Source organism: Haliotis asinina, chromosome 4 (genome assembly GCF_037392515.1).
Source record: "Haliotis asinina isolate JCU_RB_2024 chromosome 4, JCU_Hal_asi_v2, whole genome shotgun sequence".
NCBI classification, from domain to species: Eukaryota; Metazoa; Mollusca; class Gastropoda; order Lepetellida; family Haliotidae; genus Haliotis; species Haliotis asinina.
In genome coordinates, this window is record NC_090283.1 from 74950928 (window position 1) to 74966875 (window position 15948).

The following is a 15948-nucleotide window of genomic DNA, read 5'->3' on the forward strand; positions in this document are numbered from 1 at the left end:
TAAATGATATAATTGTGAACATGTTAAACTCAATTTCATGTGACCTCAGCTGTCTTACCTCAGAGTTATATGTCATCGGTGCTGTCATTAAACCATTATTTTCCCTGTTTGCGCGTTTAACGTGAAGCTGGTGATATAGTATTGGGCTCCCTTTGTTCATATGTTTGTATGAATTGGGGATTGGAATGTCTTAAGAACCGTTGACTAGATTCTTTTCATGTTTGGTATCTAGGTTTGTCACAGTAAAAGAAAGGTCTCAGTCAGTTTTGGAAGTGCAGATATCAAGAGAGTATGAAACTAATGTTTTTATTGACATTTTACTTCTTAAACTACGACCTTCACTTTCATTTCTTTTTAAGTTTGATTTGATAATATGGTGTGGGCAATTATGTCACCTTAGTGATAATGCTTGTTAACTATAAAGAAAACTTTAGTTCATGTTCTGATTTAGGAATGTTGTCAGGTAAATACAACTAGTGACATTGGTATAAAGCAAATTGTGAGGAAAGTGCCACTAGATGTTGAATGATTGATGTGAATGTCAGCGATGTTTTTTAAACTCCTCATTCATTAGTTACTGAGCTGCACTCAAAGGAGGGTACCCAGTGGTGTGTAGTTTGGCAATTACTGCTGACTTTCATCAGGGAAGGTTTCGACATATCACATTAATTACTCTCTCCCCTTGTTGAATGATTGTGGGTTGTTTTTCAGTGAACCATCGTTTCTGATCCCCTAGGAATAGAAGGCACTGGGACTGCAGCGATTCAGTTCGATTCATTGAAAATTAAATCCGACACCTCAGTTTCAATTTTCGATTACCATCTTCACTATTTCGATTCGAAATTTGAATATCTATCTAAATTATTTCCTCAGCAAAAAAATGTATTTTTGACTCCATCTTGAGCAGTTTCAAGTGCTTAAATAAGGTGAAATGTGATTGATTTGAAGCCAGGCTAATTATCCCATGAAAATTGTTGTTGGTAGACATTGTCATGTTGATGATGGATTTCACACTGAAAAGCCAATTCACTTGAACTCTGATGTTTAAATGAATCTGATGTTTTACTTGTATGAAGAGTCAAATAGAAATTGATCGAATCAGAGTCAAAAATAAAAAATCGAATCAAGTCGAGGCCTGGAAGAATCATTGAAGTCCAAGATGCCTCTGTGGACATAATATATGCTTGAATAGTTGGTTCTTAGGGGGATGGTCTTGGCATTGTATGGAAATTGTAGGTTGCACAAACAATCTCTGCCACCATGACAACTACTGCCACTGCAGTAGTGATGTCTACCACTACTACTGTGCATCTTCATCACCACAACTACCTCCACCAATATGATGGCCTCTGTTGCAACAACTACCACCACCAATATGATGACCTCTGTTGCAACAACTACCTCCACCAATATGATGACCTCTGTTGCAACAACTACCTCCACCAATATGATGACCTCTGTTGCAACAACTACCACCACCAATATGATGGCCTCTGTTGCAACAACAACCACCGCTGCAATGACTTCTACCATGACTGCCATGCATCTTCATCACCACAACTACCACCACTGTCACTAACCTGTGAAGATCAGACTTAGAATAGATCTTCAATAACCCATGTTTGTTGTTAAAGGCCACTTACAGGATCGGGTGGTCAGACTCGATGACTTGATCGATATATCCCTATTGTGTAGATAGTTGCTCATGTTGGTGATCACTTGATTGTGTAGTCCATTTTCGATTTTTACAGGAAAACGTCATGTAGGTGGAATATTGCTGAGGGTTGTGTAAAACCAAATTCACTCACTCATTACTAATACCACCACTTCTGTTACTGGTTGGACAGTGGGGTAGCCTAGTGTATAATGGTTTTGCTTGTCATCTTGAAGGCTAGGGTTCAATTTCCCTCATGGGTTCAATGTGTGACCCACTGCTTGGGTCTCCTGCTGTGATGTTGCTGGAATATTGCTAACAGCAGTGCAAAATCATACTCATTCACCCATTTACTCTGTTACTGCTCCAATCAACCACCGCTACAACTGAAGTTGTCTTTTCTGCAAGTCATACCATCAGTCCCATAGGGACTACTCGGAACTAGTCCAGAGGTACTGCAGATTAATCACTTCTGGATGTACATGCAGTATCCTGTTGTGTTTGACCATCATCAAGTCACCTTAATCACCTTGACTCCTATATCCAGATAGATCTCTCCATAGGGACCACAAATAATGGCATTGAGTGTTGTGGACAAGGCAGGGAGCAATATGAGGACAATGATCCATAACCTGATGAATGGACACCATTGACTGCGCATGAAACAATCATGGAACCAGAAATACTTGATGTCCACAATGCCAACAATTGTCTCACTACTGCGTGATGTTATACATAGACAGCTACCAATCAACACAAGTTAAATAACACCCAGTTCTTTCATATAACAGTAGTAAATCTGCCCTGGTCACACATTAACTATTGTGGTGTGATGGAATTGGGTGTTCTTTAACTTTTTTTGAATAGTGTATATATCACTCAAGTTTTGAAAAGGAAGCATCAAGTTGTATCCTTGGATAAAATTTCTTTAGTGTGTATACAGCTGAGTAGAGTGCATGTTACTCATCTTTTGAAAAGGATATAAAAGTTCTGTCCATGGACAAAATCTGTATAGTATGGTATACATCTCAACGGAAAGGAAATATCAAGTTGTAACCATGTAATCTGAGTAGTATGTATACTGTTCAACTTTTGAAAAGAATACACCAAGGTATATGGATAAAAGATCACGGAACAGGACAAGTTTTAGTGCAGCACCAATTGCAAGCTATTCCCACGGGTGAAGCAACCCCATATTCATCTGTGTTACCAATGGTCTTTACCAGCCCATTTCAAAATAGTCAGATAGTGTAACCATGGGATTGTGTTAAGTTTGTCTCACAACAAGCATGGGTTGCTAAAAACTAAATCAAAAGACTGCTGCCATATAACTTGAATATTGTCTAGTGGGTTATAAAAGTTAGTCATTGAATATATGACATTGAAAATATACTTGAGAGAATTCCCTGAAATGAATCTGTGTAAAAACAAGATGGCAAGATATCGGCATACCAAATATGAACTGAAAAATGGTTGCTTTATATGACATGGGTAACAACTTGTTTTCTTGTAAAGACAGTTTAGAGCTACTTCTTCCTTTTGCCAACTATGTTTGAGACTTCAGAACTTGTGAAATGTCTGTTTCCACAACAACTAGTTTTGGACAGTATGCAGACTTATTGGGGAAATGGCTTCTGACCAGTTGCTATGCATGCTGGGAATCTGCCACTTCCTGTGTGTCTGCTGTATCTATTTCCCCTCTCATGCTTACATCATTACACAGGCTAATCATTATTGACATATACATACACTGACTGGACGATGGTGGTTACGGCCATTATACTACCATGCAATACAAGATGGTATCAACAAGCTACTGATACTGTCTACACAGAGTGAATTATGTATTGACTGGCATCGTGTCTTCTGGTGCCGTATGGATGTTTTAGCAGAAGCAGATTGAACGCAACCCTCAGAGGATTTCTGTATTTTTTTTTTCGAATATTTCTCCAAAATAATCTCTTCCAATGAAGTATGGAATAAAAAGTTCTTGCTATAATGATTACAGAACCAGTCATAATGGAGTTTGTGAATGTTCTTTGGACTGTAATGTCGATCAGTGCATAACATCTCCCACTTAAACATTGGCTTTACGCGAAATGAAATGGACAAAATAATTATGCTTGTCTCTGTAACAATGGCTGCTCAGCATTGTTAGAGAGCAATTGTTTTCATATTTAAAGACATAATCTAGTCTATTAGTTAAATAGTAACAATGCGAAATAACCCAGGGGTGGAATGGCACAGTGATTACTCTTGAAGTTTGATGTGCGGGTTCAGTCCTGGTGTATGTGTGTGTTGTTAGTGTAAAATCTTATACTAGAAATGGAAATGAAAAGGTTAAACAAGAAGTCAGTTGGTACAGTAATTGTGAAACAAGAAATGGCCTTGCAGTATCAAAGAATGCAAAATGTTTCCAAATTACAGTGAAACACGCATGAGATGATTTACAGTCATAAAATGGAATGGGTCGTGTGTGTTGTTGCAACAGTTAGTAATGGAATTTATTACATATTTTTGAGACAGTATCAGTGAGTGAGTTTAGTTTTACGCCACACTCAACAATATTCCAACTATATGGCGGCGGTCTGTAAATAATCATTTGGACCAGACAGATCAGCAGCATGAACATTGATCTGCGCAATCAGGAACTGGTGACATGTATCAGCCAAGTCAGTGACCTGACCACCCGATCCTTTTAGCCGCCTCTTTCGGCAAGCATGGGTTGCTGAAGACCTATTTCACCCTGAACCTTCATGGGTCAGACAATCATGACCTGACATATGTAATAGATTCTGAGATTGTCTGACCCATGAAGATTTGGATGAGAACTGATCTTCAGTAACCCTTATTGGCGTAAGATACGAGCAACAGGATCGGGTGGTCAGGCTCGCTGACTTTGTAGACCTGACATCTCTGCATAGTCTTGAGTGAGTGAGTTGAGTTTTACGCCACACTCAGCAATAACCCAGTTTTATGTCATCAGTCTGTAAATATTGAGTTTAGACTGGACAATCCAGTGATCAAAAGCATTAGCATTGATACATGCAGGTGGAATACGATGACATGCATCAGCTAAGTCAGTAAGTCTCACTACCCGATTATCGTCTCGTAACACCAGCATTGGTTGCTGAGGACCAGTTCTAACCCATAGACAAGGACGTAGAAGCCAGCCTTTGTTAAGTTTTGTTTAGGCCTCATTGTTCTGATATATACCATTCAAAAAAAAGAAGAGGATATTCCATATTTTTAGCGTACGACTAGTCAATGCCAGTGTGAGATAAAGTCCTATATATCCATAAATATGAAACATTTCCAAAAGAATGAATAATTGTCACATTTTCTCTTAATTTCTCTTCATCATCTGTTTCCTCCTTGGCTTCTTCATCTGCATTTTATCAATCTTGTAAATCCAGTATCCCTTACTCTTTTTTAATGATATATTTCATGTCAAAACACCTAGGTCGAGGACTGTATGTGTTACCCATCCTTCTGTATGTATCAGTTCAATGGGGTAGCCTTGTGGTCAAAGCATTCACTTGTCAAGTCTCAGGTTTGAATGCATGGGTACAATGTGTGAAGCCCATTCCTTGCACTGCCCACTGTGATATTTGCCGGTCTTTTGCTAAAAGAGATGTAGAACTAACGTGACCGTGTATAAACCACACGAGCTACAGCTTGTGCGAGTAAACCTAGGCTGTTGCTGGAGTTCTGCTGTAATACAACACGCATCTTAAACAAAGGATGATCTGGCTCAGTTGGAGCGACATTCTGCCTCAGTTGATATCATTTGTTCAGTGTAAATGGCTAGTTATTAGCGAGGCCAGAGTGAAATACAACATTTGTATGCACTGCATGTCATTTGTAAATTCTTGCTATCTTCTCTTGCGCTTCCCTGCTAAATTGTCAATTTTCTTTCCACTGTGGTGACATATATTTTCTTGTGAAGTTTTGATGGTTTAAAGAGTAAATGGTTGTTAGGGAGAGAGCTTCTATTTGGTTAACTCATTGAATGAGGGAACGAACGTTGGTTGTTTGATTAGACACTGCAGTCCTGGAACATTTAGCTCACCTTGTCAGTGATCTGATTTTTGTCCATTCAGTGGAGAGGTACGTTCAACTGTAGAATAGAAGTTGCTTAATGCTTTCATTCAATGATGACATGCATGTCGAGCTCACAAAATGTGCCACCAATTTTCCAAGAATATGAAACAAAAAAGATATGAAACTGAAAATAATCACTCCTGCTAATAATGTATATTTTTGTTTCCAATTTTATTGAAAGTTTTCAACTGTCTGTACTGATGCAGGTTTTACAAATGACCATTCACTGTCCAGACATCATCAGTACATTTGCACTGGTCAAGTAAATAGATGACTTGGCAAGTAGTGCACATCTGACATGCGTACAGATATCGCAGATTTATGGTAAATCAATTCTTGAGCTCTTGATATGTGAATTGAACTTAAAGTGACCAGTTGGTTTGGAATACTGGTCAGAGGTTAGAGTTACATGCATTTGTCATAATGACCTGACTGCTGGCTGCAGTTGATAGCCTGTTTGTTGTGTGGCACTGTTGAGAGCCAGGTTCTGGCAGTAAGATGGAAGTCTGTCCCAAATACTATTGTCTCCTGACCTGTTCACGGTTTCATATGATGCACAATTATAGAGAATTATAGATGAAACATCCCTTCTGTGTTGGGTTTGCCATTTCCTCCTTCACTTGATATGTTACAGATACTAAGAAAGACTTAATTAACTTTTTGTGTAATGAAATTCCCAAAGGAAACAACTCCAAAACTGTTAAATTCTGGTAACCTTTTCTGCTTGGAATCCCTTTGGAGATTCTACTCAAAAACTTAAGTATACACAGAAAGACAAAAATACAGCATCTTGGGGGTTGTACAAAAGTATCGAGAGTATACCTACAGTGCATCAAGAGTAGATACCTGTTCCTGTCAGGACCACTGTCCATATGATCACTGATTCATTGCATGTATGCTATTCTTTAATATGGCCACTTGTATAGCGATTAACTCCATGCAGCAGGGACATGCTGTAAAGGTACCAAGCATGAGGGACATTATCACCTTGATTAACACAGGTGGTCTGAGAGGCACTGGAAGGTTAATTATCCCACAGGTTACCCGTTTTCTGCTGGGTGAACAGAGGCAATTTTGAAGAAACTCCCTTGCCAAAGGTCAGACCACATTTGTACTTCATTGTGAGACAGTACAGAAATCCTGTTAACTATAAGAGTCAAGCTGCCAAACATGTTCACCCATCCAAGGACTCCATGTGCCCAACACTTCACCTGATTTGTGATCTGTGTTCTGTGCACAAGACCACACACCACCACACACTAACACACACCATTTCAATACTTTACAGGGTCCATTAATTACCTCATATTACTAGCAAGCACACATAAAAATTCTTGATTGAGCTGGACCCAATTCTTGTTTTAATTCCAGGTAAAATCTGGACAGGGAAAGATAAAACTATATTCATGAACCAAAAGTCTTGAACTTAGTCCAAGTTTACTGCACATTGCAGCTGTACCTGCAAGTAAGTGTTATGTAACGGATTCATGGGTCGTGACAACACTGGAAGAGTCTGCAAGTTGACTCCAAGGTTTTTATACCCGGTCACAGGTGGGCTTGATCCCATCACCTCAAGCTCGCTGGATCACTAAACTGGTGCTTCAGCCAGCTTGCCAAATGGTGCCCTCACAGTAATAGAATAGCTGTTAATCCATACATAGTTATCCGTCCTTATTGCCACAACTTCTAAATGACTATCAAAGAAAAAAGCCTTTGCATTTAAGAAAATTTATTCATGTTGGTAGCCTTGCAGTTATAGTGCATCTCATGCAGGGCGTATGTGTGGTCTGTGTGGATACAGTGTGTAGAGTCTGTAGTTTCTCAGTCAACTGTAGCAGGGCGTGGAGTCATCCCACAGCTTGCTGACGGGGTTAACCTCTTTGGTCTTGTGGACAAGGCGTCCGACTTCGGATCCGCACGATCGTTCGAATCCCAGAACGGGACTCGGAAATTTTGTTGCTGCTACACAACCAACCATCCACCCAATCAACCAGTCAACCTAACCCACCATCCTGCATTTTGTATTCACTATTGGAAAACAAGGAAAAGTTGAGAACCAACCTGACAGTTGACCCATATTATCGTGTATGAGTGCCGCCTAGCTGTGTTTGCCCATGTGAGCAAAGGGGCCCCAGGTTGTCCGCAATCAAGTGTAGTGTGATGGGTGAAGCGCATGGCCTGTCTCAGCAGCTATGTGCAGAATCAATCTCCTCATCATAAACTACATGTGCAATGGCCTATGTCTGTTCTCTCTTTCACAAACTAAAAAGGTTTGCTCATTCTCGCGCACCATCTACTTCTTGCAATCATATTCTCTGTGCCAACTGAACTTATATTGTGTTTGCCAGTAGTCCACTTCAGGATTTATGTGGTAGTCTAAATGGCTGCAACTTTCTCTTACTGTACCAATGACCTTTGCTCAATTTTACTTGAACATTGCATGAAGCTCATTTTTGGTGTTCCCCAAATTTAATATCACTGGAATGGCTTATAACTATTATGAGAATCTTAAGAGCAAGGCATGTCCAGCTATGTGTGGAATCAGTTTCATCATCATATTCTGCATATGCACTAGTCTACATCTCTTCGCATGTTGGGTTTGCTCATTGCCCTGTACCAGCTACCTCTTCTACAACGTATCCTATTTTTGCCGTAAAGTTTCTGTGTAAAGCAGCAATGAACCATTTCACAGAATGTATGCAAAGGACTCGTCACAAAGTTCTGTATCCAAATTTCTAGCTGGAAGTTATGTGTCAACAAGTAGTGCTATCATTACCGCTACAAATGTCTCAATCAATCACCGAGGTGACCAAGTGCTAAATTGGACGTAATTGCTGACCTCCTCTTAATTATTGTCCTTGAAGGGGACTGGTTCCAATAATGTCCTTTGAGCTATTCGAATTGTCATCTGACTGTGATTAGTTGTGCGCAGATAGTGTGACGATTTTGTCAATGTCTTATGTACTGGATCGTCATCAGAGTCCTTTTTGTAAAGACATTAAACAGTTATCTTTTTAACGCCTTTATCTTGGATTTATTGAGCCTTAGATCATATTAAGTGCGTCATCAGTGAGTATTTATGTACATCCGCCCATTGTGAAGGGATATTGAATCTCACAGTAGACTTGACAGACTGCTACCAAGTGATTGTCATGTCTGTGATTGATCGGAGAATAAAATGGGTTAGGAGAGGCATCCCGGAAGTACCTGATAAGAGAGATGGTGATTGGCCGCTTGGTACCGTTATTGTAGTGTCGGACACTTGGTGTCGTAACATCTTATAGGCTGAACACGTGCTTCAGTCAAATTTAAGCATAAAGAAATTTGACTGAAATCTGAAGAACTATTGTTATTGGTTATCATCAACAATTGATGATCTTATATCCTGTTAAAGGGAGGACAAAGTGAACCTTGATTAGTAGGGATATTTTATTGATAAATCAGAATTTGACTTCCAGAAAGTAGAACTGTCTGTCAGCTTGCCTGCCTGTCTGTCCATCCGTCCATCTGCTTGTCTGTGTTTATTGTGCATGTCACCCTCCCTGCCTGTCCGTCCATCCATCCATCCATCCTCCTGCCTGTTTATTGTGTCTGCCTGCCAGCCTGTCCATCTGTCCTTCGTCCTGTCTGTTTATTGTGCGTGTCCCCTTGTCTGCCTGTCTGTCCATCCATTCTCCTGTATGTGTTTATTGTACGTGTCTGTCCCCCTGCCTGCCTGTCCATTTGTCCATCATCCTGTCTGTTTATTGTGCATGCCTGCCTGCCCGTCTGTCATCCTGTCTGTTTATTGTGTGTGTCTGTCTGCCTGTCCATCTGTCCGTCGTCCTGTCTGTTTATTGTGTCTGTCTGTCTGTCCATTGTCCTGTCTGTTTATTGTGTCTGCCTGCCTGCGTGTCCATCTGTCCATCGTCCTGTCTGTTTATTGTGCATGTCTGTCTGCCTGCCTACCTGTCCATCTATCCGTTCTGTTTGTTTATTGTGTGTGTGTGTCTGTCTGTCTGCCTGTCCATTGTCCTGTCTGTTTATTGTGTCTGTCTGCCTGCCTGCCTGCCTGTCCATCTGTCCGTCGTCCTGTCTGTTTATTGTGTGTGTCTGTCTGCCTGCCTGTCCATCCATCCATTGTCCTGTCTGTTTATTGTGCATGTCTGTCTGTCTGCCTGCCCATCTGTCCCCCCTGTCTGTTTATTGTGTGTGTGTTTGTCTGTCTGCCTGCCTGCCCATCTGTCCATCATCCTGTCAGTTTATTGTGTGTCTGTCTGTGTGCCTGCCCATTTGTCCATCATCCTGTCTGTTTATTGTGTGTGTGTGTGTCTGCCTGCCCATCTGTCCATCATCCTGTCTGTTTATTGTGTGTGTGTCTGTCTGCCTGCCCATCTGTCCATCATCCTGTCTATTTATTGTGTGTGTGTGTCTGCCTGCCCATCTGTCCATCATCCTGTCTGTTTATTGTGCATGTCTGTCTGCCTGCCTGCCCATCTGTCCGTCCTGTCTGTCTGTGTGTGAGAGAGGAATAAGAAGAAGGGAGAGAGATGCTAAACATTAGCTGGCACTGCAACACCATACCAAACCTGTAAAAAAGTTCATAATCCATACTTTCCAATTTGTGTTTTGTGAAAAATATATGTATGAACTTTAAGAAAGTGTCAAAATGTCAACCCAATCGATGAGTGCTCAGTCAAACTTTACAGTTACCTTGAATAGGAACGGAGTGAAAGTAAATATGACTGTCAAGATCAATTTTGTTCCAATAATGGTGTTTACTTTTCCCCAAAATACCCTTCTCCTGCTTGTCATGTGAGCTCTCACATTAGTCAAGTGAATATAGAAGATGCTCACTCCAGCATGTGCAGCTGATGCAGGTCGGGTTAACCGATGATGATGAATTCAAGTGTCCCTATACACAGGGAGATAGCACAACCTAAAAATGTTTTGTTTACTAGTTAAACCATTCCTACCAGCATTTGAATATCTACCTGCTCAATCATTCGGGATGGTATATTTCCAACACGGGCTGCCATTCACAAATACACCTGCACTATGACCGGGTTTAGATTTAGACAGATTTAGATAAATGATGAATTCCAATTGGATGATAAACATCGCTTGTTAAATGTAAATTATTTGAAGGCAGATAATTTTGGGTCAGGGCTGGTACATTTTACATTTAACCAACCCTGTCTCTGGCTGAAATTTGTAAGACTTTCATTTCCTGCTCCAAGAGGTTGTACAACATGTAAATGTAAACATGGTTTTGCTGGGTAACCTACTCATGCTATTGCTGTACAGGGCCACTTGGATAAAGCTTCAAGTTATTGTCGTCAGAAAAGGATCAGCTATGTTTCCATTGTTAGGTCAGTAAGGCTGGCATGTTGCTAACTAACTCCAGTGTTGAACAGCAGACCTTGAAGTGTAATGGATAATGTTGGTTTCTTGCCTCAGGTGAGATAGGGTGAAGGTGGATTTGGGTCTTATTCCAGTTTGTTGCAATTGTTTTTGGCAAGATAATAAAATGGGAGGCCATTTTCCAGTCTTTGTAAGTGGATCACATGATACGGATTCACGTTCAATGATCATCTCTATTGTCAACCTGAGGCCACATGGCACTGGATGGCATTTACGGTTATCTTTAATCTGTGGTCACGTGGCCTCATACGTTAGTTTCAATGTATTGTTCATATAAGGTGACATGGCACAATCCATCAGTTTCAGCTAGCCTTAATCTGAGGTCACGTGGCGTAATACATACTCATTTATGGTATTCTTAATCTGAGGTCACATGGCGTAATGCATCCATTTCTCGGCTATTGTTAATCTCAGGTTCCATGCGGAAATGCATCTGTTTCAGTGTATTGTAAATCTGAGGTCACATGGTACAGTACAGTTTTGGTGTATCAGTTAATTCTTAAGCATCGGGAAGAAATGGACCTTTAAGATCCTATATTGTATTGTTACGTTTTAATTATTTTATCCACTGTTGACTGATATTCTTCTATTTCTCTCAGGTATTCATCCTAAAGACACTACAACTTGAAGTCCAGCAGTTACAGCTCATGTATACTGCTCTTGCAAATGCCACCATCTAATTTGATTCTGAGTTGCAAATATATTATTCATTAATCTGTATTGAAAATAGATAGCTGAGCAATGTTTGTTTATTGATCTGAATGAAGATTGGTGCGATGCTACCATCAGGTTAAAAGAAATGAAATGATATATGCAAAAGTATTGATTTTACAAAGATGTAATTTTACTGGATGTCAGTATCAACATGGGGTTGGTTGGCTGATGTATCTTGAGTATATTGTGAACGTGGGAAGAGTTTCAGGAGGATATTCTTTGTATTTTTCAGTGTCAGAGGAACGAGAACAGTAAACCTTGCAGAAAAAAATAACTGCATTTGGCATTTCACATTTTGTGTTAACTGTGACTTTAGGAACAATACATTTAAACAGTACATATGGCATTTTTTCCTCATTGCAGAATAAATTTGGTAAAGTTAGGTGTGCTGTTAAAATTGCTTAAAATTAAAATAAATCTACTTTCAAATGATCTGTTACAGTTTCCTGAAAATCTTAGTATGATTGGGAAAAGAAGGAGAAATACTTGGAAGTAGGAGAAATAGAGTTTTAAAGATAAGTTTAAGAAGAAAGGTTTTTCATGCAATGTCGAAATTTAGTCATAATTCAGAAGAATCTAATGGTTGATGAGAAATTGGTTTAAATGAAATCATGATTTAACATAAAATTGTTTGGATATGAGACACATTGATTCTATAACTCAGTGCTGGTGAATTATCAGAAGGGCGGTGGGAGTTAAAACCTAGACGTTAAAGTGTGTATTCATTCCTCATGCCGAAGACATCGATGTTCCACATGCGTAAGCTTGCAGTGTGTCAAGCCCATTTCTTGCATGCCCCATCATGGTATTGCAGGAACATTGCTGAAAGTGACGTAAAGTCACACACACTCACTCACTCACTCACTCACTCACTCACTCACTCACTCACTCACTCACTCACTCACTCACTTCCAGGAAATAATCAGTTTCCTTTACCTGCTTAATAGATAACATTTGGCATCCATTGCAAAATGATCGTGAAACTGATACATGTATGAATCAAAATAAATCAGTTGAGACACCTAATGTTCATAAAAGGAATTAACTTAGCATCATCTTGTAACAGACATTACATTGAGTGAAGGCATTTTGATGTAATTGATCATCTGGGTTTGATGTGCGATGGAACTAACAAGCAACCATACCTAAAATATTGTATGGAACTAGTTTTTTCTGAAACATGGCAATAGTTTTTATTCTTGATACAGATTTTTTGAGCCATGTTAACAAGGTGAAGGTCAGTATGGAGGAAATAAAACAAGATGAATAGAAAATCTGAACTGGTGTTATCGTTAGCTTCTACAACTGTTCATTGTCATGCACAAGATTTATACAAGGATTCTGAGTCGGTAGTTGATGATCCATAAAAAATGATTTTAGTGTTACAAGAGCACATGGTATTATTATGGGAGATAAATTGGTTCCAAGAATGAGGACCAGACCCTCATTTCATGTGTAAATTATTGTGTTTCAGGGGACCCTTCAGTGTGGTTAGAAGATGTCTCCACAAGGAAACGGCCCAGCAATTTGCTGTCAAGATCGTAGATGTTGCCAAGTTCACATCCAGCCCTGGTCTTGGTACAGAAGGTGAGTGAGCGACTCTGTGTCTTATCACATCTTAAGCAAGACTTATTTTCATTTTGTTTTATACTGTCGTGTTGCATATAGCTACTGGGGCAGACCTGGACTACTGGAGACCTGGGTTTGATTCCCACAGGCACACAATGTGTGAAAGCCATTTCTAGTGTCAAGTGATATGTCAGGAATTAAAGCGGCATAAAACTAAACTCACTCACACATATGGCTGCTGTCCCAGGAATTAAGGCATCTTAGTCTTGTACTGGCTCAGTGTGAATAAAAACTGTTCTCTTAATAGCAACCTTGTGAAACTATGGTTTGTTTGCACCGGGCCTGAACCACTCCTGTGTTTTTTTAAGTAAGATCATAGTCTGACAAGCCGTCCAGTAGTGTAGCATTGTGGTTAATGTATTACATGGAAGGTTCAGAGTTAAAAACACCTTTTCAAATGTGTGAAGCCCAATTGTGGTGCCCCCCTACTCTCGCTCGTTTGCTCACTCACTCACTCATGCAGAACTATTTCAGTTGGCGTGAGGATCAAACAGTGTGTATTCATGCTGTAGTTTTGTGAATACACAGGCAATATCAGTACTTGCATTGAAGTGGCTTGATGGTTAAGAAATCTCTTTTATGCCAAAGTTGTGATTCTCAATTTGGGTGCAACTTTTTATGCCAATTTTTTGTGTCACTTGCCATGGTACTACCTTAAATAGTATTTTAAACTTATAAAACTGTACTTGCTTGCCTGCTCACTTACTCAAATCCAGACACTCACCCAAATCCAGACACTCACTTACTCTCGCTTACTCATGGATCATCTCATTATTGCTGTCTCTCACTTTCAATGCCGTTGATGCCAATCACTGGATAGTTTGTAGGAGACCAATTTTTGTGAAAAATATATGTATGAACTTTGAGAAGGTGTCAAATATCAAGCCAATCGATGAGTGCTCAGTCAAACCTTAACAGTTACCTTGAATAGGAACGGAGTGAAAGTAAATATAACTGTCAGGATCAGTTATGTTGCAATAATTGTGTTTATTTTTCTCAAAAATACCCTTCTCCTGCTTTTCAAGTGAATAAAGAAGATTGTCTTGGTGTCGCTGTCTTCCTTTTTCAGTGGCCAATTCTTTGGATCGATACCCATGATGTCAGTCACTGGATAGTTTGGACCAGACTTGAATATTTAGGCTGTTCATGAAGTTGGAAGACTATGACATTAAACAAATAAAAAATCTCTTCAGTAGGCGAGACATATATTCAGTGCTCAGGACCCAATCTGACCTAGGAGCTGTAACCATGTTAGATAATTGTCAGTTATCCTGGGAACAGACAAGAAAGCCTTGTAAAGATTCTTCTAGGTTTGGTTCCGTCCAAAAGAAAAACATATGGATCCTGATAGATCTATGAGGATTTATGGTTCTCAAAAAGTTTAGAAAGAACAACAGTGCTGTGAATAACATTCCATCATATTGTCACGGTGTAACAATGAAAGACAAAAACGTTGAACTGAGCTTCCGGAAAGTTTGATCATTAAGCCCAAGAAACACATGTGGTTTGTTCCTTTTGTCGTACATAGTTATGGCAGTCAAATATACGCATCCATGAAGTGTTTAAACAAACCAACTGCTACACCAAGTATTTAATGTTTTGTGTCATGGAAGGAGGCTCTTTGTTTGAAACAAAAAAGTTTTGAACTTGTAATAAACATCTTGTCAGTTTGCTGGGTGTAAAAATTTTTGCTGGGAAAGTGGGATAATGAGGCTAGTTTTTCATGCCTTCAGTTTAAAGTCTTAATTTACAGAAATTCTTTTATACCAGCATATGCATGGGGGTGAAACTCAAATTGCAAATCTGGAGTTAAATATTATGAAGGAAGAGAAAGCCTTATAAAATTCTTCTAGTTTTTAGTCCATCTCCAAGAAAGAAACCCTCTCATTTGGCAAACTTAGGGCCCGGTCCTTTTTTGGACAGATCCACCAAAAGTTTGCATATTATGTAGGGGTAGGGGGACCATGAGTTTGACATATTGCTCTCATTGTGTCCAACATAAATGAATGATTTATGATTTGAAATTATTTTTTTCCAGAATTTTTAGATACAAGTTATAACCATGCCCACCTCAGAAAACCAGTCTAGCTGTAAGATTTCTCTTTGCAGAAAGATATTTCAGAACTCATTGATTCATTGAGATTACATTTATTAAGTTTTTTGGTGTTTAATGTGAGAGGAGTAAGTTGGTGTCATGTCCCCATTCTTTGATATTGCAATATTGCTCAATGCTGTAGAAAAACTTATTTGCTCTCTCACAAACTTACTATCTCATCCTGACGAGATTAGAAAAATTTGAGGTAAGAAAACTATTCTTATTAGGGGGGATATAGTCACGCTTTGTCTGTCTGTCCATCTGTCTGTCTGTCCATAATCATTTTATTTCTGGAGCACAACTCAGCACAGCTCAAATTCTAAGAAAAGCTTTTTATGATTTATCATTT

At 39.4% G+C, this 15948-nt stretch overlaps 1 protein-coding gene across 10 annotated transcripts in view; it reads left to right on the forward strand.

Annotated features, from left to right (window-relative positions):
* Positions 1–15948, forward strand: part of LOC137281888 (peripheral plasma membrane protein CASK-like) — a 462595-nt gene that overhangs the window by 102178 nt on the left and 344469 nt on the right. For all 10 annotated transcript variants that reach the window (XM_067813583.1, XM_067813580.1, XM_067813585.1 and 7 more), the window contains one exon: positions 13350–13462. In XM_067813583.1, the coding sequence (XP_067669684.1) occupies positions 13350–13462 (113 nt within the window). The remainder of the gene's footprint in view (positions 1–13349; positions 13463–15948) is intronic.